The 25,986-nt window shown below is 34.6% G+C and overlaps 1 protein-coding gene across 12 annotated transcripts in view; it reads left to right on the top strand.

Moving 5' to 3' along the window:
* Positions 1-25,986, top strand: part of DLG1 (discs, large homolog 1 (Drosophila)) — a 206,024-nt gene that overhangs the window by 45,859 nt on the left and 134,179 nt on the right. Inside the window, exon 1 of one of the 12 annotated variants that reach the window (XM_012733482.1) lies at positions 8,365-8,381. The exons of the other annotated variants lie outside the window; for them this stretch is intronic. Coding sequence (XP_012588936.1) covers positions 8,367-8,381 — 15 coding nt within the window. The 5' untranslated portion in view covers positions 8,365-8,366. Of the gene's footprint in view, positions 1-8,364; positions 8,382-25,986 lie in introns of those variants that run through there. 12 annotated transcript variants of the gene reach the window in all.

The raw sequence follows: 25,986 nt of genomic DNA on the forward strand, positions 1-25,986 counted from the left end.
AAAAATATGGAACGCTTCACGAATTTGCGTGTCATCCTTGCGCAGGGGCCATGCTAATCTTCTCTGTATCGTTCCAATTTTAGTATATGTGCTGCCGAAGCGAGCACCACCTTCCCTTTTAATCCTCAATTTTGCAGTCAGATGTCAAGGGCCTGTTACTGGTTTTGTCTGACTTTTTGTTTTCTTTATATTCCACATATAAATGAAACCATTGTATTTGTTTTTCTTCTTACTTATTTCACTGAGCATTATCATCTCTAGTTCCGCTCATGTTGTCACAGGTAGCAAGAGTTCACCTTTTTTAAATAAAGCTGATTGTCCTAACCTAGGAGAGAAATGAGATTGGACCTACTTATTATTCTTCTCATGACTTGCTGACACAATTCTTTTACTGGTGGTTAGATATTATGTAAATATATCAGCTTGTTTATCCTATCACCCATTGAAGGACATCTTACTTGCTTCTAGGGTGAGTGAAGTTTCAGGTACAAGATAAAGATGCCTATTTTCACCACTATTTTTACATGTAATACTGGAATTCCTAGTTTTGGCAGTCAGGAGCAACAAATGAAGGACTCCAGTTGGAAAAGAAGTAAGGCTATAATTATGTGTAGATGACATAATAATTTGAATAGAAAACCTTAGACTCCACTAAAAAACGATTAGAAACAATAGATCAGTACAATAACAGTGACAATTTACAAAATCAGTTATTTTCCAATCTGCAGTGAGTGAACTAGAAGAAAAGAAATCAAGGAAATAATTCCATTTACTATCACATCAGAAGGAATTAAATACCTAGGAATAAAATGTATAAACGTGGTGAAGGACCTATGCAATAAAAACTGATAAGACATTATTAAAAGAAATAGAAAACACAAAGAAATGGAAGGTTATTCCGTGCTCATAGATTGGAAGAATTAACATGGTTAAAATGGCCATTGTATTGAAAGCAATGTATAGATTAAATGCAGTCCCTATTGAAGTTGCAGTGGGTTTCTTAAAAGAAATAAAACAAATGTTCCTGAAATTTACGTGGAATCACAGAGGACCCTGACTGGCCAAAGCAGTTCTGACAAAAAAGAGGATCTACGTGAGGTATCACATGCCTTCTCAAGTTATGCTGCAATGCCTCAGTACTACAAAACTACACTAAATTGTAATAAAAATGGACAGACCAATGGAATCTGTGACAGAGCAGCCAGTAGTAGATGTTGGAACAAGGAAAGTCTATTCAACAAATGGTATTGAGAAAGCTGAACAACCACATGCAAAAGAATGAAACTAGACTGGTTACTCATACTATATACAAAAAATGAAATAAAAATTTGGTGATGGGAAGCCCATGGGGATTGCAACTGAGATGGAAAAAGGCACAAAATGATATAAAAAGCTATTAAATCATTAATTTAAAAAATGTTAACCACATGCACAAAAAATATAATCAAAATTGGAAACTGTTCCATATGCCTTTATATCCCACTCTGTACCAATTTCATAATATGTCATTTAATTATCTTGGTCATGGGCATTTCCAAGGTGAGATTTTACATTTTGCTAAGATACCTTCTGGTTATCAGAAAATACATGTTTTCCTTTATTGAAGAAATGAAATAAAAAATGTATTAAAGTCTTGGATGTAAGACCTGAAACCATAAAATATATATATAAAAAAAAAAGACAAAATACTGTTTAACATGGGTTTCATGGATATCTTTGGGATTTTCATTCTAACAGCAAGTGAAACAGAAGCAAAAATAAATAAGCAGGACTGTATCAACTAAAAAGCTTCCGCATGCAAAAGAAACCATCATTAAAACAAAAATATACCCTATTGGCTGGGAGAAAATATTTGTGTATCATAGGCCTGACAAATGGCTATCTGAAATTTATAACTAATTTGTATAACCCAATAACAACAAAAACAAAGAACCCAATTTTTAAAATGGGCAGGACTAAATCGAAAGAAGTATGTCATCTCCATAGAAGACATACAAATAACCAACAGGTACATGAAAAATGTGCTCATTATAACTTGCAATCAGGGAAGTATGACACCTGTGAGAATGGCTCGTATCAAAAGGCCAGAAACAACAAATATTGGCAAAGATACAGAGGAATAAGTAGCCTTTGTACTCTCACTGCTGGTGGGAATGTAAATTGATTCACCGGTTCAGTCCCTGTGGAAAACAGTATGGAATTTTCTTTAAAAATTAAAAACAGATCTATACTATTCACTCCTGAGTAGCTACTGAAAGGACATAAAAACACTAATTCTAAGCAATATATGTACTCCTATGTTCATTGCAACCCTATTTACAATAGCCAAGATAAGGAGACAACCAAAGTGCCCAAAGACAAAGTCATAGATATGAAAAATGTGGTATACCACATAATGTGGACAACTGTGTACATTAAAAAAAAAAATGTTGGTGGGTGTGGGTGGTAACATTCACGTGAAGAGGTGTGAACCTATCCATTGAATCATACATGGTACTATAAACCTATGCTCCCTCAATTAAAACAAGAATAGTCGGGAATTTAAAAAATAAAGTAACTGGGCCCTCCCTGGTGGCACAGTAGTTTAAAGTGAAGCACTACAAAGCTAGCAACAGCCACTGCAGCACGAGTTTCATCCCCGGCCAGGGAAGTGACCCACATGGCCCAGCAGACCTCTCCTGTCTTGCCTGGTGCTCCCCTCAGCAGTGTGTATTAGTCAGTCAGCCTGTTCTTCTCCCCACTGTCTCTGGTGAATCCTTTCACTGTCCCTGCACCTCTGTTCTGTATGTGTAGATAAATAAATATTTTTTTAAAAAATGAAGTAATTTGTGGTGATTTTATTTACTTATAAAACTTAAGCAGAAAGACTAAAAAATTGCAACCTTAATATTCAAATATATATATTTCCTACCCATTTAACACTTTCATTAGTGTTCGTAACAGTAGCCATAACAGTTTAAATTTGTAAAACTGAAGAAGAAATTGTTTGACTTAACATTTCTGTTATGTCATTTTTGGTTTGTATGCCTTATACTTTATTACTAAGATTTTCCTAACTATTTTTACTTTTTGATTTTATTTTTAGTAAAATTATATTCCATTTTGTTTATTTTATATAATTACAATTAATATACACATGTATATATACACATACAGAATATATGCTTTTGCATATTGCCCTCATCCTAGGTCCTTATCCTTACTCAGTTAATTAGTTCAACACTTTTGTTGTTTATTCAGTAAGCTTTTTCTAAATATAGAATCATGTCACTTGCATATAAAGCAGTTTACTTCTTTCATTCCATTCAGCTTCATTTTTATTTTTCTTACCTAATTGTACTATCTAGAAACTTCAGTACAATTTTGAATGGGAGTGACTACAGTGTACATTCTTTCCTTGTTTCAGATCTTCAGGAGAAAGCTTTCTGTATTGCACCATTGTATGGTGTTTGATAAGGTTTTTTTGTTTCTTTTTTTGTTTTTTTAGTATGTGCCCTTTATCAGGCTGAGGAATCTTATTTTGCAAATTTGTTGGAAATTTTTATCATGAATGGAGTTTAGATTTTGTTGCCTTTTTAAAAGCATACAGATACTTGTTACATATCTGTTGATGTTTTTGGTAGTTCTTTAATGTTTCATTTGTCACAAAGAAGGATTTCACGGTGTTTACTTTTTTTAACTTCGGTAGTAATTTTAGAATCAGCTGTGCATTACATACCATATTGCCTTAAGTGGTAACAATGGAGGATTTGATGTTTTTCATTAAGTGTCTATGCTATTTGTTTCTAACAATAACTAGAGTCTGATGAATATGAAAGATTTAGGTCTAATAGATCAGAGGTCTTGTCTCATAAATAAAGTTTTGTTTCTTCCATTCATAAAAAAGTTTTCAATGTATAAGTTTAAAATTGGGGTGGTTGAGATAGTGCTAGTTTCCTTTTAGAACTGATTTATAAGCTATACCCATATACACAAAGCAAATTACTTACACTAATTAATTGGTTGTCCTGTAAACACCACTATCACAGTTCCCATTTTTGCCATGTGAATTGTGGGTTCATGGTACAGTTTGCAGCATTAAGATTTGCCCTATTATTTGAAATTGCATGTAGTCACAGTTTAATTTGTTCATTTCTTCAAATTTCAGCTGTGAAAGCAAAAGGAATCCTGTGGTTAGTTGAAATTAGTCATGGTAGTGAGTTTGGCCAAGAGTGAATATAGCATTTGATTTTACTTCAGTTGTAATTTTTATTATTCAGCATTTTAATTGACAGAGTACCATTTTAGTATTCTTAATTATAGCAAAAAATATTGAGCCAGTTTTATGGTACCTTTGCTAACTTAACTTATTAAGCCTGTTTATATTAGAAATGCCCACATTGTCTTGCCAGAAAGGTTGATAGTAAATTCATAGATACATGATGATATGACTATACACTTACTGCTTATAAAAGAAAACAGATTATAAAAAAAATAAGAAAACAGATAAGCAAAACTCCAAATAATTTAAGGAAAATATATTTCTTTAACTCCATTTACTGTTTGAACCCCATGTGTTGCTCTTACAGCATTGTGAGATAGCTGCATTTTCTTATTATAAAAATTATTAGGAATTTCTGCTGAGTAGAATTTCTAATGTTGAAATTATCAGTGTCTGTTTCTTAATTCTTTATGGCCATAACTGTGGGCACTCAGGTACTACATCAGCTGTTAATAGTTACACCTTTTAGCTTAACTTGCTTGCATTCTGATGGTTAAAGAGTGCTAAGATACAGGCATACAGGTAATGTGTATCTTTCCTTCCTCTCTCCTTCACTATCCATGTATAGCACCTCCATAAAGGCCATCCTCCTGGTTGACAGCAGTTTCTTGCTGAGAAGTAATAAAATCATTAATTGTGTGTGTGTGTGCATGCAGGGAGAATGTTGTGGAACCAAGTGATTAAATGATTAAATTGTTATATAATTGAAAGTCCTAACAAATAGTTCCATTAATACCTAACAGTACTACTGTTGTTTTTCTGTTATCTTATTGTTTCATGTGAAAATTAAGTGCAAATTTAAAGATCTCATTTTCATATGCAAAATTGCTGTGTAGGAGTTATAATTGTTTATTAAAAATGAATCTCACATTGTAGTATAGAACTCAAATATTGTTTATGGATTGACTTTTTTATTGAAAAAATTTGACATGTAGCCTTGTGTAAATTTAAGGTGAATAACTTGTTATTTTCACAGATTTATAGATTTATATTATTGTCAAGTTAGCAGTATTTAACATATTACATAACATTGTGCAAGTCATTGTGCTGTGCATTAGATTTCGATGGCATATTTATACTTGTTGCAAGTTGAAGCCTTAAAACACTTGAGTCCATCCCTCTACTTCCACCCACCCCAGTACCACCATTTTTTGGGGGGTTTTTTTATGAATTTGACTTTTTTAGATTTTACATATAAATGATATCATACAGCACTTATCTTTTACTGCATTTCACTTAGCATAATATAGTCAAGGTCCATCATGTTGTTCAAATGGCAGGATATACTTCTTTAAAACTTTAAAAATTTCTGGCATATAGTATAGATGAGTTCTGTGGTTTACCTGATTAGAAAGAAAATTAATGGATGGACCAATGAAAGCCCAGTGAGAATTCATGTAAGTTCAAGTGCATCTATGACCTCATTTTTTTTGTTGCTGTTACTCTCTGTTTATAGTGAATAAAAATACCTTCTTGTAAGTTATGGTATGAATTGACTTCTGCTCTGGTTTGGTCTGAGCTGATCTCATTACTGATTTGTCTCACAACACATGCATATATATTTTTATTTTCCATAATTCAGTAAAATTCACTGCAGAAAAGAAAATTAAAGTTTGAAATTAATTTGCTAGACACTTGTGATAAAAGATAAAGGTCCTCAATTTTAGTAATATCTGCTTTAAAGTTTCTGGCATTGGCAAATTAGTTCATTTGCTTATCTGACTGTTACAAGAATGATAGATTGATGTTTTCAAATTGAGTGGGATGGAGACAAAAACATGTTAAAGTACTGTAGGACTCTGAAAAAAATTAAGTACAGCTCTGATCATTTAAGTGCTGTCGTATACAAGTTTAGCTTCTTCTTGGAGACTTAATAAAAATTTGTTAGAAAAGTTCTTGTGATTTGGAAGTATTTATCTGTCAGGGTAAGTGACTGAAAAGCCAGCCATTTTCTGTAGTGTTTTAGAAATTTAACCTAGCTTTAGTCTCCGTTTCTCCTCCTCTTCCAAAATTTCTTAAATAGGGGAGCCCTCCCTGCTGGCTCAGAAGGTTAAAACACAGCACTGTGAAGCTGTCTGAAGCCGCTGCAGCACGAGTTCAATCCCCAGTGACCCACATGGCACAGCAGACCTCTCCTGTCCAGCCCGCCACTCCTCTGAGCAATATATTTCAGTTCATCTACCCATTCTGCTCCCCATTCTGTCTCTGGTGAATCCTCTCACAACCCCCCCACCCCCACGTCTCACCTCTGGCCGATACCCCAGGGTTCTTGTATGCATAAACAAATAAGTACTTAAAAAATAATAAGAAGAAAATAAAATTTCTTAAGTAGGAATTGGACACAATAGGGAATTTAGGAAATTTGAATTAAAAGGTCATGGGCAGTGATTGGTTATGAGGAATTTGTTCTTGTTTTTGGCTCACTGTCCCTGGACTATAGCAAAGTATAGCCTCCACAAGAAGTTTTTATTGTTGTTATTGCTGTTGTTATTAATAAGTAAGGTCTTTGAATACAAGTATATAATATTTTAGTTTTGCAAAATTAAGTCGTCATTGGTAATTATCCTGGTCATTTCACAGCATTTAGTGTGCTTAGAATGTCCCAAATATAGTGGAAGAAAGACAAGGTAATTATATAGATGAAGCAATAAGCATTTCTTTACTATTACCCAGTCTTTTTTTTTTTTTTTTTGAAGAGAACTTAGTCTTGGTGTGACTATAATTTTATTTAATTTTTAAAGATTTATTTTATTTATGCATACAGAATTGGGGTATAATATAGGCCAGAGGTTGCAGGGGAAGTGAGAGGATTCACCAGACACAGAGTGTTAGAAACAGGCAAATTGATGAAGCACACTGTTGAGGGGAGCAGTAAGTGAGACAGGAGAGGTCTGCCTTGCCGTGTGGGTCACCTGTGGGGCAGGGATCAAACTCTCACCAAAGCTGCTGCAGCTAGCTTGCAGTGCTGTGCTTTAACCTGGTACGCTACCAGGGAGGGCCTTACCCAGTCTTTTGCTGTTGTTGATTAATATAACTTGAAAGTTTAAATATACTAGCCATTTTAGTTATAACGAAGCTATGGCATACAGATATAACATTTATGTGCAAGATTTTAAATTTGAGATACTCTAAGAATAACATTTTCATAGTGTCTTATTTGTTGTTTTGTATATAATTAACTGGGTGATGATACTTTCTTGCTAACGGGTTGATTAAAAAACTAAAATACAGAAAATAATCTTTGGAAAAAAGAATAAATTAGTAATATGTCAGTAATTTAATTTGTTTCACTTTTTACTTTCAACTTTCTGTACTATATGGGTACATATCAAAATTACATCATAAGACCCTATTTTTAATTTTTGTTGCTTGAGTGCTTTAGAAATAAGAATCAAACCACAAAACAAAAATTGAGGTACTCCTTATCAGTAAACTATTAAACTCTTTATGAAATCAGCCTAGAATGTTTAATGATACTATGAGAAAGCATCAGACTGTAAGCTCTGGTCTCATCTCCTATTGAACCATGTAATGAGTCCCTTGCTGCAACATCTTGCCCCTCCCCCAAAGCAGCCAGCATATCTTTGAGCATAGTGGCTCTGCTCTGGTATCTTATTCTCATGGAGGAGCTAGCAATGCTTACACTGCAGCAGGTGGAGCTCCTATGGTGAATCCGATGCTGGATTGAATTCTAAGGATATTTAGCAAAGCTTTAGGCCTTAACAAAGTAGTGCTGAATGATTACTTTTATCCTGGGAATTTGATTATTATTTTATTGAAACAGTTTTATCCTGTAGGAAAAAGAAACAGCATTTTAATTTCATTCATAATTTGCCGACCTGATCTCTGCTGTGGGGGTGAAAACAGCTGAAGAATGCAACATTTTATTATAAATCTTTTTTAAAAGAGTACTTTGGATCTAGATTAAGTGTTCAAGACAGTCAACAAGCAACATTTACCCAGACATTTTTTTGGAATTTCAATCTTGGATCCATTGAAGTGCTCAGGGTCTGAAAAAATGTCTCCTAGCATCAAAAACTTGGATTGCTTTTCTCCGATGTTATGCCACTGTAAAGTAGCATGCACCAACAGCACAATATCCTTAATGTTTGGATGTAAGGTGGGTTTAATAATACTTCCTTAAAAAGCTTAATTTTAAAATTAGCAGTATTTCAACAAAGACATATTTATTCAGATTAGAGTTTGATTGTCTGTAGTTTATGGCATACAATTCCCTGTCCTTTGTGTCTGACACAAGTAAAGACTTAATCTGTGTACAGTGAAGATGTAGTGAAAAAACTGATTTTTATGAGGTCTACATGTGAAATATTGTCATTCTCCATTAGTAATGATGAATTATTGACTTTGTTTTAATGTTATACTACAGTGGAAAACAAATATCAGTAAACAACAGTGATATGCAGGATTGGAAATGCCCTCTGATATTTTGATGGATGAAATTGTTAGTCCAACAAAACCAACATTGTTGGCATTAAATTAATATCATATACTTTGTGATTTTGGTATTTAGATTGTGTAGAGAGGACAAAAGCTTTCAAACAAATAAAAACAAAAACCATGATTTTATTCATTCCCTCTAGGTCATAAGGAGTATCAATTTATGTTATGTTAATTTTGTGATGTGATCTATATAAAGAAACTAAAGTTCCTTAAATGTAATTTGTTTAAAATAACTAAATGGCATAAAGAAGTGATATATTTTACTCAGTTTCTGAAATAAGAAACAGCATGTGCTTTGAAATGAAGTTTAAAAGCAGGAAGAGCTTTCTAATGACTATAGATAGTATTGGGAGAGTAATTATTCTGAAGTATTATTTTGAATGTAATCTTTTTCTTAGTTTTTGAAGAGTGAAACTTCCTAAATTATAATAAGAAGAGGTTAGCAAATTGTCAGTTAACTAAAAGTATTATACTGAATCAGTTTTTTAAAATCCCTTTACTAGAGAATATATGACTTCTCTGGTCACCTAAGGATTTTTTTTTTTCCTTCAACACTTTATTTAACTCTTTGCAATATCAGAGAATTACCATTTTCCTAGTAATATTTTCTGCAATATTACATTTAAAAAATATTTTTTAAAGTTAATCACACTAAAAGTTTCCTCTTATGTTTAAGCCAATTAATCACCTTACAAAGTATTAAAAGATGTTTTAAAGAATGCTGTCCTTATAAATTAGTTTTAAGAAAATGGTATACTATTGCTCACTATTCATGTAAAAAGCTCTGTGTACTTTGAATCTTGGATCTCTAGCCCTTTAAATCATTTTGATCTTGTAGCATGCATCACCAAATATTTCTTGAGGTTCTTGATTGCCCCCTAGTGGGAAATTGAGAAAATACTTCATTGAAAAATACCTGCTGTGATCCTATGTGATAAAGATAAGTATAGGGTCATCTAAGCTACTATACTTAAGCTACTTAGAAAATCATTAGGCATTTTAACTTCGGTAAAGATGTTTTTCTTTGCTTATACTTTTGTGGGTAGAATTTTTAAATACCTCTAAATACTCGATTTTTACACCAAATAGCATTGAAAAACACTGTAACAGAAATACCAAGTGTCCTAGTTGCATTTCTCATTATTTAACACTTTGTATTTAACTACCAACTACATTTAAAATTAAAATTCTAATAAGCAATCAAAGCTGGATACTGTTCTGGAGAACAGGAAAGCATTTACAGAATGGGGAAATTATCCCACAACTTTCGATTAATGCATGTAGAAATCGTTTAAAACAATAAAGGCAAACAGATATGCCTTTTTAGTGAAATAAGCATATAACCAGTTCTACAAATGTGTGGGTTTATTTTCTAATACAACTAGTATTTTTATTTACAGCTTTGAACTTTTGGAAACTACTAAAAGTACCATCTTGTGAAGAAAAAAAAAAAAAAGTACCATCTTGTTTATTTTTCCCACAGGGAGATAGTCCAAGATGTTAAACCTTAGTGATTCTATTTTATTAGAAATGATGCAGTTCCCTTACCGTTGTGTTTGCTGGCCTGGGATACAGGTAGCTTCAGGAACAAACATGTTAACATCAGTGGGTTCCAAAAAGTCATCCTGTAATACTAATTTTCCTTGAACATATTTTTTTATTTTTAAGAATGTTGGGGGTTTTTTTGTTTTAAAGTCATTCATTGTGTTACTACTGGCACTTACCACTAACTCTCCTGTTCCTTGTGAGGCATTCATCCAAGATGATTAAGATGACTACATTAATAGATTATCGTGAAGATGTTGATAATCATTTATTTACTGTTATTTATAATCTTAAAGCCTTCTTGAATGTGTGCATGTGTAGCTAGGCAGGTAAGCATGGTATAGAATGGTATCAACAAAGGGTGAGTTAATTTATAGTATTAGTCTATATGCTGAATCTTCTGTCATCTCTAGCATTTGAACTAAGAAGACCTAAGGAAATTCAGTGGATACTCAAGATTGTTAATCTGGAATTTATAAAGTTGTCATAGAGGCAATACCTTAGCAATGAATATTAACAGAATTGAGCAAACTCACAGTGCCAATTCTTTAGGTTAGAATTAGCTATTTTAAAACAGTAGATGCAGTAAGACAAGAACCTAAAGTTCCCTGGGAGGAAATGAGCTGTATTAAGATCAGAAACTTCTATTTTGTTAAGGAAGTTACGTTTATTTTGTTATTCCATAATATGTAGGAAATGCTTTTATAATTCTTGCTTTTGCTAACTGTCTCTAAGGGAAGCTATCACAAAGCCTTTGTGTTAAGAGTATTACAAAGTAGTTGGTAGTAACAGTTGTTAAAGTTTGAGAATCCTTGAGAGAAGACAGCATACCCAGTAACAAGTCAGGAATGTTGTTGTGAATGTCTTTTTCCCATAGGGAGGTAGTCCAAGATGTTAAACCTTAGTGATTCTATTTTATTAGAAATGATGCAGTTCCCTTACCGTTGTGTTTGCTGGCCTGGGATACAGGTAGCTTCAGGAACAAACATGTTAACATCAGTGGGTTCCAAAAAGTCATCCTGTAATACTAATTTTCCTTGAACATATTTTTTTATTTTTAATAATAATTTTTTTTATTTCACAATTTTGGTTTGTCCCCTGCCATTGTTAAGGGGAAGGATGTCCTAAAGGAACTCTGCAGAGTCTTATGGATTCCACCCCCTCCTCCAGCTTTCTCACCCTACACACCACACCAGTGATTGGAAACTACAACTCCCAGCAGTACCAGGGAGAGAACTGCAAGGACCCAAGGGCAGAGCTAGCAGGAATTCTGGGACATTTGGGGGACAAATAGGGCGTGATTACATCTCTCTCACTGGGGAAAGGCTCTCTGGACCGTGTGACTTGGTGTGTTCAGTCAGCCTAGCCGTAAGGTATTCCAGTGACTTTGTATCCCGCTCTCTTTCCCTGTGTTGTTTCCTATTCCTTTCCCCTTTTGTAAATAAACCTGTTATTGACCCTTTAGTGTGTACCTGCAGTGTAACTGAATTGTGAGCACGCGGGTGAGGCCCCACAGACAGGCAGCCTCGTCCACTCTGGGCTACCCTTAACAGTTTTTGGCGCCCAACGTGGGGCCTGACTGATTTCACCTGTGGTTGACCAGCCCAAGTACCTTGCAGGACATATGGTTCATTTCCCATACTGAGATGACTCTTAGTAAATAAAACTTTAAACAAATTTCTGGTACTTTTCTCCCCCCTACCCCCCGAAATCCCATTATATGGATATTTCTTTTCAGATTATCCCAAAGAGCTCTTACACTATTGTCATTTTTTTTTTAATTATCTTTTCTGTTTGTGTATTCATCACTGTGTTGTCTTGCTAATTCTCTCCATTATTTGTGTTTGCTGTTGAGCCTCTCTATTATACTTTTAAATTTTGGTTGTAGTAATTTTTAGATCCATTATTTCTAATTGTAACAGTCTCCTACTTTCCTACTCTTTAATGCATTCCTGTTTTTGATTATCTATTGTTCTTGCCACCATTCAGCAAGCATGATTATAACTGTAACCTTATACTGTTAAATTCCTTACCAGCCATATTTAACAGATCTACTGAATTAAGACTTCTTTTTTTAAAGATTTAGTTTTATTTAAGCATACGAGAACTAGGGTGTATATTAGGTGTGAGAGAATTCATCAGAGACAGAGTGGGCAGCACAACAGGCAGATTTACTGAAATACACTGCTGAGGGGAGCAGCAGGGGGGTCAGGAGAGCTCTGCCACGCCATGTGGTCAGCTCCCTGGCTGGGGATGGAACTCATGCTGTAGTGGCTTCGGAGAGCTTCATAATGTGGTGCTTTAACCCGCTGTGCCACTAGGGAGAGCCCTTTTATGGATTTTAATAGGGAGTGTGCTTGATAAATTTGATACTTCTCTTAAAAGAAGCTTATTGTAATCCTAGGTCTTTTTTTGCTGAGGATCTTTGTAGGTCTGTTAACTTCATAGACTATGCCTTCCACCCATTCATATGACTGGGTAACTGGTCTAGTAAGAGGTAATTGGTAGGAAATATCTGTGCAATAGGGCTTGGAAAGCTCCAGAGTGCATTAGTGAGTGGTTCAAGCTTTCCATGCAAGTTGTGTGGTGGTATCCATAGTGATCCCCTCTCCTAGCCCAATTCCTCAACAAACATCGCGTACAGTCTTGTGCCAACCCCAGCTATAGATAATCGTTGAGCAATAGCTGTAACTCTGGGTGGGGACTACTGTTGAGACAAGGCCACAAGTTAGGAATGATCTTCTGCTTTTGTAGTAATGGGCCTACCAGGGGTACTTGTTTCTGTTGTTAAGACTTCAAACTGGTGAGCCTCCCCTGTGGTGCAGGGGGGTAAGCCACAGTACTATGAAACTATCTGCAGCCACTGCAGCATGAGTTTGATCCCCAGCCAGGGAGTTACCCACATTATGCAGCAGACCTCTGCTGCCTTGCCCACTGCTTCCCCCCTTAACTTCTCACATCCCCCACGCCCCACACATTGTATCCTAGTTCTTGCAGGCATAAATAAATAAATCTTTTAAAAAAAAACTTCAACTGGTTAGTGAGAGCATTCAGTTGTTGGTTTTGGTTTTTGGTAGGAGGAAGGCAGGTGTTTTGGATATCAGAGCCTCAGGCTGCAAATAATAGCCACTTCCAGGTGATCCAATCTAGCTATTCGTCACCCTCTTCAGGCTCCAACTGTTCTAGTTTGGAACTTAAAGCACAAAAAGTAATCACCACTCTGCAACCTATTCTGTGCTGCACACCGACTGCATTTCCATCTCCAGTGTAATGCCCAGTTTTTAAAGTCACTTATGTGGACATGTGCCCTTGAGTTAACAGCAGAGAGGCTCCATTTAGTAACCCATTTTATTCCTCTTGTGGTTTGCACTGGCCTGGTATCACCCAAGCACAGTTAAATTTCAGTTTTTCCTTCCCTTTCTGTCATGATATTGCTTCTAATATTTAGATTGCTTTATCTTTCCGGTTATATTGTAATTTGATTGTATGGAGATGAGCAGGGCACTCCCAAGTGTTCACACTTCCACTCTCTTGTTAGACTTCTCTTGAATTTGTTTTTAAATAAGAGAGAGACCTTCAAATCTTATTTTCATATTGAAATTTGTGCTATGTCATTTCACTAGGTTAATGTGTCCTTTGCATGGATTATTTCTATGATTATATATGTAAACTTCATACAAGATAAAACACAAGGTTTTCCAGAAATAATGGATAGTGAGTGACACCTTGCTGTTTCTCCTCATATCCTTAAAATAATGTTTTGGTTCTTGCTAATAAAAGACATTATCCTTAAAATAATGTTTTGGTTCTTGCTAATAAAAGACATTTGGTGGAAAATTTGAGAAGCACTCTTCTTGCATAATTGCCCTCCCCTTTCTAGGGGAAAGGTCTTACAGCATATCTATTTAAACAATATGGCCATTTGCTTCACTTATTTCCATCATGCCTAAGAATGTGTTTTTTGCAAATAATTAAATACTAAATGAAGAATGGTTTTAAATAAAGGGGCCTTAATTTTTCCCTTATAATCATCATCTTGGAAGTATACAACTGGTTTAGCTCCTTTTCTCATGACCTTTGCTTCATTGAAAGATGATGATAAGAAATATAGTCCTAACAATAGAAAGAAGAGCTGGGAAGAGGAAAGCTAGTAGGCATTTGTTTATATTCCATTGATCAGAACTCTGTTACATGGATATTCATAGTAAGGGAAAGTTGGAAGCTTTGTATTTAACTTTTAAAGACTTTATGTTAGAGAAAAGAAGATTGTAATGAGTGATTCAGTGAAATGTATTGAATGAAGCAACTTGCGATGTTTTGATGCATATGTGTAATATATTTTATTGATTAATTTCAGAGATGTTACAGACACTGCTAATCAAGTGGCATATTTTTTTGGCTGAAATAAATTAGTAAAGACCATATTGTCTTTTTCCTTTTTTACTCCAACTTTACAAACACAAACTAAGCATTACAAAATGCTACTTTTAGATTAGTTTTGTTTATACTAAATTATAAGGAGCATGGTTCTTTAATCTGAGATGTATATATCTAAGGCTTCTTTGAAATATGTTTTATTAAACATTAGTTAGGCAACTTAAAATATTTTATTTTAAATACTGATATTTCAAAATAGATTTCTGTTTAAAAAGAACTCTTCAATAAATAATAACCTGTAGCAGACTGTTCATTTGAATTGAACTGGAATAATTTTTTTTTTTTTAAGATTTATTTGTTCATACAGAACTGGGGTACAGGTCAGAGGCTCAGGGGCAGCGAGAGGCTTCACCAGAGACAGAGTGGGGGGCAGAACAGGCAGATCGACGAAGTCCACTGCTGAGGGGAGCAGTGGGCGGGTCAGGAGAGGTCTGCCGCGCCATGTGGTCACCCCCGGGGCAGGCGGGAATCAAACCCATGCGGAAGTAGCCTTAGCTTCTCAGTGCTGTGCTTTAACCCGCTGTGCCACCAGGAGGGCCAGGAATCCATTTTTATTGACTGCCTTGTTTCTCCAAAGGAGAAAAGATATCTTCAGTAACTCTGGGACCATAGTTAGCCCCTTTCTCCATCGGGATACTGTATTAAACTCCTTCCTTAAAGTGAATGGATTCAAATCAGTAATTTTTCATGTATTGGTTTATGGATTCTGGGAACACTTTGCTCATTATCTGTGGACCCAAACATAAGGATGCAGCCAGAAATAGTTGGTTGTTTACTACTGTCATATGTCAGTTTAGAGCTATGCACTGTGGTACATTATTAATTACCCTTTTAGTTCTTTATTTGAATACCTATTGCTTTGGTTATGTTTCTTGTGTTCTCTTAAGAATTTATTTGTATAATGAAGTTTTCATTTTCACAATTGAGTTACAAATGGAACATTCGACAAAAAGTTTTAAACAAATATTTCAGTTTCAAATAGATATCATTTGAATACTAACATTGAAAGGATTATTTCAGAAAGTTAGGACAGGTTGTATGTCTCATTTATTGTATTTTTATTGAGTTAACAGTGTTTACAACTTTGTTTATAATTTGGGGGAGTAGTTTCATATGTCTTCATATATAATCATACCACATCTACCACCAAAACACCCATGATTCTTCACAATATTCCATTCCCCCCCTTATTTGCTTCCCTAACCCAGTCTTCCCTAACTGGTAGCTTCAGCTCTATAATCAGATTTCTGGAGTTTGTCATGGTTTAGTTTATCTGTTCCTTTGTTTTGTTTCTATGTATTCCACCTATGAATGAAATCATCTGGTATTTGTCCTTCTCCTTCTGACTTTTTTCACTTAACATATCTCCTGCCACTTCTATCCACGTTGTCACAAATGTCAGGGTTTCATTATTTTTTTTTTTTAGATTAGAATATTCCACTATATATAAATACCACATCTTCTTAATACGCTCATTTGTCATTGGTCCCTTAGGTTTCTATAAATTGGCTATCATAAATAGTGCTGCAATGGAAATAGGAGTGCATATATACCCCTTCATATGAAGGTTTTTGCATCTTTCAGGTAGATGCCTACAGTGGAACTCGTGGATCATATAAGGTAGATCAGTTTTTAAATTTTTTAGAAACTTCCATGCTGTTTTCCTTAGGGCTAGTTCTAATAATTACAGAGAAAATCATGGATATTGATTGACTCATTCATACATTTACTCACAATTCATTCAGTAATTTTGTATTGAATTTGGGCTGTACATTATTGGGAAGTTGTATTCCCTTGGAGTTTATTTTCTGCTTCCTATTGTAACTGTTATATTTTATAGATCTCCTATTAGTGCAACTGTTGGAAAACAGTTTGCACATAGTGATTTTACTTTTTAGAACTATAAAGTTCTGCTGGGTTGGCCATAACAATATACTATAGACTTAGTGACTTAAACTACAAAACTTATTTTCTCCTTGTTCTGGAGGCTGTAAGTCCAAAATTCAGGCACAGTTTTTTTTCTTTTCCTCCAGATTTCTCCTCTTGGTTTACAGATAGCCACCTTCTTGTTCTCTCTTTTCAAGTTATTTATATAGTTGTGTATGTATGCTCTCTTTGTTAACTTCCTCATACAAGGACAGCAGTCAGGTTACATTGTCACACCATAATGGTCTCATTTTAACTTAATCTCATATTTAAAGGACCTGTCTTTGCATACATTTACATTCTAGGTATATCAATTTAGGGCTTCATCATATGAATTTTGAGGAATACAGCTCAGCCCCCAAATATGGTACTTATTAACAAAGGAAGAGTTCAAACTTCAGAGCTCCACAAGCATATGAGGAAAAAGTTTTGAATGTAAAGCTTTAATACTTCATATTCTTGGAAAACATTTTATTAGAAAGTTAACTGAACATTTATAAACTTGGTTTTATTTCTTTTGGAGATTGCCAGATGAATAAGGAAGGGTGATCTGATTTAAGAGTATTTAAAAATTACTGGAACTTTTAAAGTCCGATTAAGAAAGGCCGCTTCTCAGTTTGGCCACTCTATGCCTATTTGTTAATATCAAAGAAGAAGAAATATTTTGAACATGTGTTTGGTAACAGAAAGTAGGGAAGGAGACAGAATGTTTTGGTAATTTCAGTTTCATTTCAAAACAGTATCGGTACATATGTGTTTGATAGCAACCCATGTTTGAACACATATCAGGTACATTGTGTTATGTGGGCTTTTGATCATAACTTATTTTGTTTAAAATGTTCCAAACAATCAAAAAACACTTGATTCTTGGAATACAACCTAGTTGTCATTTGAGAACTGTCTTCACAAAAACATAATTGGCATAATTGTAGTTTTTGATGAGTTACTACTACTGCAGTAGAAAAAAATAATGACAATTTTATTTTGATAGTATTTTTGAAGAACCATTCCAAAATTAGTTATGTGTTTTGGACTTAAGGTTCAGGAATGGGTTTTTTCTGGCAGTACAGCTGGGTTAGTAACAACAACAAAAAAGAACCAGCAGCAGCAGCGAATCTACTATTAGCTGTTCTTAGCATTTACTGGAATTAAATACATGTAAAAGCAATGTTTTGAAGCTCAAACCTATTAGGAGATATGATACACAGATCACTAGGAACTTGTAACATTTTTAAAGAGATCTCTAGTTTGTTTCAAAGAAAAAAAAGTAATGCAAATTTGGTGCATTTCAAAAATTTGAAATGTCAATAATGATTGACATATTTTTTGCCAAAAATTATTGACTATAATTTTTTCATTCTCATAAGATTAAATGTCTGCTATGCAAACTGTTTGATCACTTCTTTTAACTAACACTTAACCTTCCATGTACCTAGAAAATTATTCACCACTCTATTCTTTGTTAGACTTCTATTTATTGTCCCTCTATTTTTGAATATATAAGTTATTTTAGAAATAATTTGTAAAACAGGAATAATAACAGAACTACATTAAAAATTACATTAGATCTAGATATAGCAAACCCATTTTTGAAAATTTACTGAGATATAATTGACATACAATAAACTACACGTTAAAAAAGTACAAAGTGATGTAAAAATAAACTTATAAAATAAAAAATAAATAAATAAAACTATAAACTACATGTTTAAAAGGTATGATTTTATAAATTGTGTATAATAACCATTACTACAATTAAATTGGCAGATATATCCAGATATATCCATCTTTCCTATAAGTTTCCTCTTTTTGATTGCTCTATCTTGTTCTTGCCTATTCTTCTCCCAGATCACTGCTGATTTAATAACTGTCATCATACACTAATTTGAATTTTCTATATTTTTACATAAATGAAATAATAAACTATGTTCTATTTTTTAACCTGGCTTCTTAAATATTAATTTTATATTAATCTGTGTCATTCCCCATATCATTACTTCTTTACTTTTAGTTGCTTCATGTATACTTTTAGTATATGTATATAATACATTTGACTTTGAATATATTTATAACCAAAAGGTGTGGTATTACTTGAATGTAACTAATCTCACATCAACTAACATACATTAATTTATAATATCTATCCATTTGGTACATACTGATTCCAGATATCAAATAGGCTGTCATTTTTCACTTGACATCAAAGTACAATACTTTTTAGAAAAATTTTTTAAAGATTTATTTATGCTCACTCAACTGGGGTAGAGGCTAAAGATGTGGTGGTGAGAGGTCCATCAGAGACAGAGTGGGGAGCAGAACAGACAGATTGACAAAGTACACTGCTGAGGGGAGCAGTGGGCAGGTCAGAAGAGGTCTGCCACTTCATGTGGGTCAGCTCCCTGGCCAGGAATCAAACTCATGCTGCAGTGGCTGCACTTCATAAAGCTTCATAATGTGGTGCTTTAACCCATAGTGCCACCAGGGAGAGCCCTCAAAGTGTAATACTTTTATAAACTTTAATTGTTTATAATTTTGTAATAGAGAAGCCATTAATTTTACCTGATCTATAATTGGAAAACATTTCATATTTAGATTTGTCAACTCCATTAGAAAGACTGCCTCTGAATTTTTAGATTTTTGCATTTTTTGTTTTGAATCACTTTTGAATTCACATCTATTTTCGATAGTTGTATACTTAGAAACTACACAAAGCAAATTAGGATACATAAATGTAAAAAATAAGAGATAAGAGGGTAGGTTAAAAACTTACTTTATGTAAAAACTTTCTTTTACTATGCTGGGATATTCCAAGTTCTTGTCAAAAAATATTGAATGTTAATGTCTTTGACTAAATTGATATTTGCTTTTCTATCATTTTTTTAATGTCCTCCAGATGACAGAGTAAATTTACTTTTATATATAGGATAAAATTCATTTTATATTGATATAAATCATCACTATTTCATCATTCTTTAGCTATTCCTTAGTAGTTTTTTTTTTTTTAAGTTTCACTTGGGAATTACAAATTTTAACTTTGTGTCTTCATTGAAATGTCACCCCAGGTATAGTGATTTGTAAGGAAGATTTATGAAATGGGTAATATAGTTGTACAGATAGCTATGATTTATTATAATGAAATGGTGCAATGCAAAAATAAAGGGAAATGTGCATGAGCAAAGTTTGGGGGAAAGCAGTAGTAAGTTTCCTAAATTCTCTCAAGGGTAGTTAAAACTTCACAACCACAAGTTGGTATTACAGATGTAAAATGTTGCCAATCAGTAAAACAGTGAGATACTCATAGTACAGGGCTTTCACTGGAGGCTAGTCATATTGGTTAGTCCTCTGTCTAGAACATGTCAGAATTCCAGACTCCTAAAAAGTGTTCAGCATAAACTAACTGGTTTGCACAAATAGCTCAGCTATAATAAACAGCTTCTGTGGTGATAGGCATCCTCTCAAATCTAAGTTCCCAGACCCCAGCCAAAGACCTGCCTTGCAAGCAGATCTTTTCAAGGATAACAATTCAGATTATGTTAATGTTTTTTTTTTTTTAAGATTTATTTATTTGTGCATACAGAACTGGGGTACAGGCCAGAGATGTGGAGGGTGAGAGGATTCACCAGGGACAGAGTGGGGAGCAGAACAGGCAGATCGACGAAGTACACTGCTGAGGGGAGCAGCGGGTGGGTCAGGAGAGGTCTGCCACACCATGTGGTCACCTCCGGGGCAGGCGGGAATCGAACTCATGCGGAAGCGGCCTTAGATTCTCAGTGCTGTGCTTTAACCCGCTGCGCCACCAGGGAGGGCCTATGTTAATGTTTTTATGCACACAACTAACAACGGGAAATAGAAGAATGCTAGCAAAGACATATTTATAATTAGTAACTAACCAGAAGATGAGTGAAAATAGAATAGCACTGTAGATTAGTGATGATAGTGAATTTGATTGTGTAAGTGAAACCTGAGACTAAGTTTTCAGATGCTGATGTCTAAATGAATTTTCTCAAATTCAAAAATAGATGAGCAAAAAAGCTAAGGACATAAAAAAATGGATGTGACATTTTCATCAATTTAGTCAAGGACATTAACATGCAATGTTTTGCATTAAGAATTGTTTTAAAAGCAACAACAAAACTCTCACACAACCAAACTAGATTTGGGCTCATTAAACTCTAGAGGTTTAGTACAGTGTAGTTTTCTTAGTCATTTGCATGCTAGATAAATTTTACATATTAAAAAATTTTTTATTGAGGTTACACTGGTTAACAATATTATATGTGATTGGGGCATAGGCTCACACCTCCTCATATAATAAGTCTCCATACCACACCTGTCATGAAGGTACTCACAGTCTTCTACAAAATTCATTATGCTCCTCCCCCACTATGTTTTCCCCACTTCCACCTCCATTTTGTAGCTTTAATTCCTCAGTCATTTATCCAGGGTTTGTTACTGTTTGGTTTTGTTTGACCTTTTATTTCTCTGTATTCCACATTTGTAAAACAATTTGATATTTATCTTTCTCCTTTTGACTTATTTCTTTTAGCATTATGCCCTCCAGTTTTAGCCGTGCTGTCTGAACGGACAAGAGTTCATCTTTTTTTATATAGCTGAGGATTATTCTGTTGTGAATATACACTACATTTTTCTAAGCCACTCCTCTGTGTTTGGATACTTAGGTTATTTCCAGAATATGGCTATTTTGCAAATAATGCTGCAGTGAACATAGAAGTACTACATATATCCCTTCAAGTTAGTATCTTTGTATTCTTCCACGTCAGAGTATAGTTGCCAGATCATATTTTGAAAAGTCTCCTTACTGTTTTCTTTAGGAACTAGGCCAGTCTGTATTCCCACCAAGAGTGTGCAAGGTTTCCTTTTTCTCCATGTCCTTACCTACATTTATTGTTTCTAGGCTTTCTGAAGTGGACCATTCTCTCAGGTATAAGATGGTATTTCACTGGGGTTTTGATTTTCATTTCCAAATGAATGCACATATTTTCATGTGTCTATTGGCCAACTCTGTCTTGTTTGGAGAAGCATCTGTTTAGCTGGTCTGCCAACTTTCTTACTGGGTTTCATTTTTAATGAGTTTTCTGTAGATGTTAAATATTAGCCCTTTATGATATGATATGCATGACATTCAGTAGAGTGGGTTTTTTTCCCTAATACTTTTTCTTCAATGTGCAGAACTTTATAATTTGAGGTAGTAGCATTTATTTATATTTACATTTGTTTCTTTTGCCACTAGAGAGAAATCTACAAAGATATAACTGAAAACAATGTCATGGGTGCATTGTCAGTGTTTTCATCGATGTATTTTATTGTTTCAGGTCTTATATCCATATCTTTATAGTCCATTTGAGTTCAATTTTGTTCAAGTTGTGAGATGGTGATCTAGTTTAACTTTACATGTAGCCATCCAGTTTACCCAGCACCACTTGTTAAGAGACTTTCTTCCCTTCAGTGTATAATGTTGGCTCCTTTGTCATAGCTTCATTGCCCATAGATGCTCAGGTTTATTTCTGTTTCTTGATTCTATTTCATTGGTCTGTTTTTATTCTAGTCCCAATTATTTTGCCTATTAAGGCTTTGTAGTATAGTTTGAAGTCTAGGAATGTAACACCATGACTTTTCCTTTTTGTGTGAGGACTGCTTTAATTGTTCATTGTCTTTTGGTTCCATAGGAATTTCAGGCATATTTGTTCTCTTTGAAGAATGTCATTGGAGCATTATAGGAATTGTATTGAATCTATTTTAAATTGTGCTGTTATCAAGTCTTTACCTATTGAGGCCGTTAGTACTTTTTTGTTTTTAAGATTTTATTTATGCATACAGAGATGGGGTACAGGCCACAGGTGCAGGGACGGTGAGAGGCTTCACCAGAGACAGGGTGGGAGCAGAACAGGCAGATAGACAAAGCACACTGCTGAGGAGAGCAGTGGGCAAGACTAGAGAGATCTGCTGCACCATGTGGATCTCCTCCAAGGCAGGGATAGAACTAGCACTGAAGCTGCAATGGCTTGGCTTAGCTTCGCAGTGCAGTGCTCCAAACTGCTGTGTCATCAGGGACGGCCCCCTTTTAGTACCTCTTTACTTGATTCTTGAGAGAAACAGTGACCTCGTCTCATGACTTTGTAATTTAGAACTTCGGGATTCTCACATGCTAGTTTTTTCAAATGATGATTGCTAATATCCTCTCACATACTCTCACCCACCCAAATAAAACTTTATTGAGATTTTGATGCACATACATTGACTTACAGACTTTGTCTTGAAAAATTCAAACTTAAAATATTGAAATAGCTCATAGCAAGAGTATAATGGACCAGGCGAGAAAATAATAAGAATAATGAGCAGCAATATACCAGAGATATTTTGTGGGGGTGGAGTGGGGAATGGGATCAAAAACGGTGGGGTGGGAGGGAAGTGCACTGGACTATGGTGATGGCAAACAGGTGACTAGGTGATGGGAAATTTGCGGGGATTACAATTGAGATGAAAAAAATGTACAAAATGATGTAAAAATAAACATATGTATATATATAATAATGTAAAAATAAACTATTATATGTATATAGAAATAACTGTGCCCACCCTGGTGGTGCAGCGGGTTAAAAGCACAGCACTAAGAAGCTAAAGTCACTTCTGCATGAGTTTGATTCCCACCTGCCCCAGAGGAGGACCCACATTGCCTGGCAGACCTCTCCTGACCCGCCTGCTGCTCCCCTCGGCAGTGTACTTCGTCGATTTGCCGTTCTGCTCCCCACTCTGTCTCTGGTGAATCCTCTCACCGCCTCTGCACCTCTGGACTGTACCTCAGTTCTGTATGCATAAATAAATAAATCTTTAAAAATATATATTGAAATAACTGCTAATTATTAGTTCCTTTCAGTGAAATTTTGAAGTTATCTTCTTAGAAATTGAGTTAAGTTTAATTCCAGTTATCTGTTGCTGCTGTTATTTGGATGAATGGTTTTTCCCAACAGATTCAAAGAAGGTTACTGTTTTATTTAATCATTTTTATTGAGGCCTAACTTTTATTCAATGAACTGAATCCATGTAAATTGTACAGTTGGACTAATTTGATTAGTATACTCCTGTAAAACCACAGTCTCAATTAATTGCAGACTATTTCCCTCCAAAAAGTTTTTGCTCCTTCCATTCCATTCAGCCATCTATTCTGCACCAAATACCACTGATTTTCCTTTTTGATATGACAAGTAATTTTACTTTTCAAATTTTTTATATAAATGGGTTCATGCAGAAACCATTCTTGTGTTCATGCAGAAAGCTACTTTAACTCAGGATAATGCTTTTGAGAATCATTGAATTTGTTATTTGTGTTTTCTTGTTTTTTTAATTTCATACATATATTCCATTTTACAGTATTATTACATTTTGTCTATTCATATCTGCTGATAGACATCTGGATTGTTAACAGCTGTTGAATATTATGAAAAAAGATGTTGTAAGTCCTTAATTACAGGTTTTTGTGTAGATACATGGTTTTATTTCTCTTGGATGAGTATCTAAGGTTGGTTTCATATTCTAGCAATGTGTGAGAGTCCCAGTTGCTCCACATTTTCACTATCATTTGCTTTTCTTTACCTGTCTTTTCTTTAAAAAAAAAAGTCAAAAGAAAAGTCATTTTAGTGATTATGTAGTAGTATCTCATTGATGGCTTACAATACTGAGCATCTTTTCATGTTTGATATTAGTATTGTTATGGCAGAATTCCATCAGAGAAGTAAGCATCTCTTAGAAAGGAGGAGGGAAGCTCTTTATTTACTCCAGCAGGCCCAGTGGAGATTTCTCTCCAACAGCGGAACCCCAAGCAGTTAGTTACAGAGTATTTATTGACTAAAGCAATGGGTACTGTCAGCTGGGAATGCATGAATCAGGGTGTATGTGGCCTTTGAGGGTGCTTACGAGTTGTCCCCTAAAACTTTTGGTCTACAGACTATGTACCAACTTCAGCTAATCAAGTCAGTCTTAACATTTTCCACTTCTGTATCTTTTTTGGGGGGAAGTGTATATGTGTCTAATTTGTTCCTGCAAAGAAAAATTTGTTGCAGTCCTAAACCCTACTATCTTACAATGTTACCTTTGTTGACAGAAGTAAGAATTTCAATAATAGTTAGGTAAAGAAGTTATTAGATTATCAAAGTGGGCATTTGAACCCGGAAGGCATCATGACATATTGTACTCTATGAGAATTGTTTCAAAAGTCACAAGTTTTGAATTTAGTTTGCATGAATAGGAACAGTACATCAATGATGTCAAAGATATAATGACTCTGCATGGGAGGGAAGAAAGGTGGAAAGAATGGGAGTAGAGTAATTGTGAATGGGTTTAAATCTTTGAGTTTCTTAAGTTATCTTGACCTAAAGAAATTTGAAACTCTCTCTGCACAGAGGAAGGCTAGATATCTAAAGTATGCAATGTAGAGATACAAGGCTAGATACCCCTTGATTAAATCTTTCTTATATGGCTCTTTGATCAGTTAGTGGAAGTTGAAAGACTTGTTTACCTCAGGCAGCAGATTCCTTCATTGCTGCTTTTCTGAGTAGGATGGGTGCATATGACTTTGCTCTTTTGCCTACTGTCCAGGAAGGGAGATTCCCAGAACACTGATCTTATATTCCACTTTATTTGAAGATAACAACTTTACAGAATAATCAAGATGAAATGAGGTCATTAAGGTGTGCACTAATGCAGTATACTTCAACAAGGAGAAATTTGGACAAAGAGCAAGAAAAGCTTGTGAAGATGAAGGCAGAGATCTGGCTCCATAAGCTAGAGAATGCCAGCATACCACCAGAGGCAACAGAGAGGCATGAAATAGATTCTAACAGTTCCTAGTGAACCAACTCTAAAGATCTCAGACCTGTGAGATAATAAATTTATGTCATTTAAGCCACCTAATATTTGTGTTATTTTGTTACAGTAGCTCTAGCAAAATACACATAAATTATTATATAAACTATTCCCCATTTAAACAATCTAGGTTGCTTTTTCTCTTAATGAATTATAAAAGATCATTATACATTTAGATATGAGTTCTTTGTGAGATTTATTTATGGCAAGTTTTTTTTATATATATATACGGAACTGTACTTACATTTACTAGTATTTATATCCTAGTCTTATATTACCATAGTGTTTAGGGTGGGGTTTTTTTGTTTGTTTGTTTGTTTTGTCATCTCTCTCCAGGTTATTTCTTTTTCATTTTTAGAGAGCAGATTCACTTTTCCAAACTTCTGTTCATACTATGACTCAGGAAATGGTATATATGTATATATATATATTCTTTTAATTTTTTTAATATAATAGTGTTTTTTTACAAGATGTTG

Source organism: Condylura cristata, unplaced genomic scaffold (genome assembly GCF_000260355.1).
Source record: "Condylura cristata isolate star-nosed mole 26May11 unplaced genomic scaffold, ConCri1.0 scaffold00003, whole genome shotgun sequence".
NCBI classification, from domain to species: Eukaryota; Metazoa; Chordata; class Mammalia; order Eulipotyphla; family Talpidae; genus Condylura; species Condylura cristata.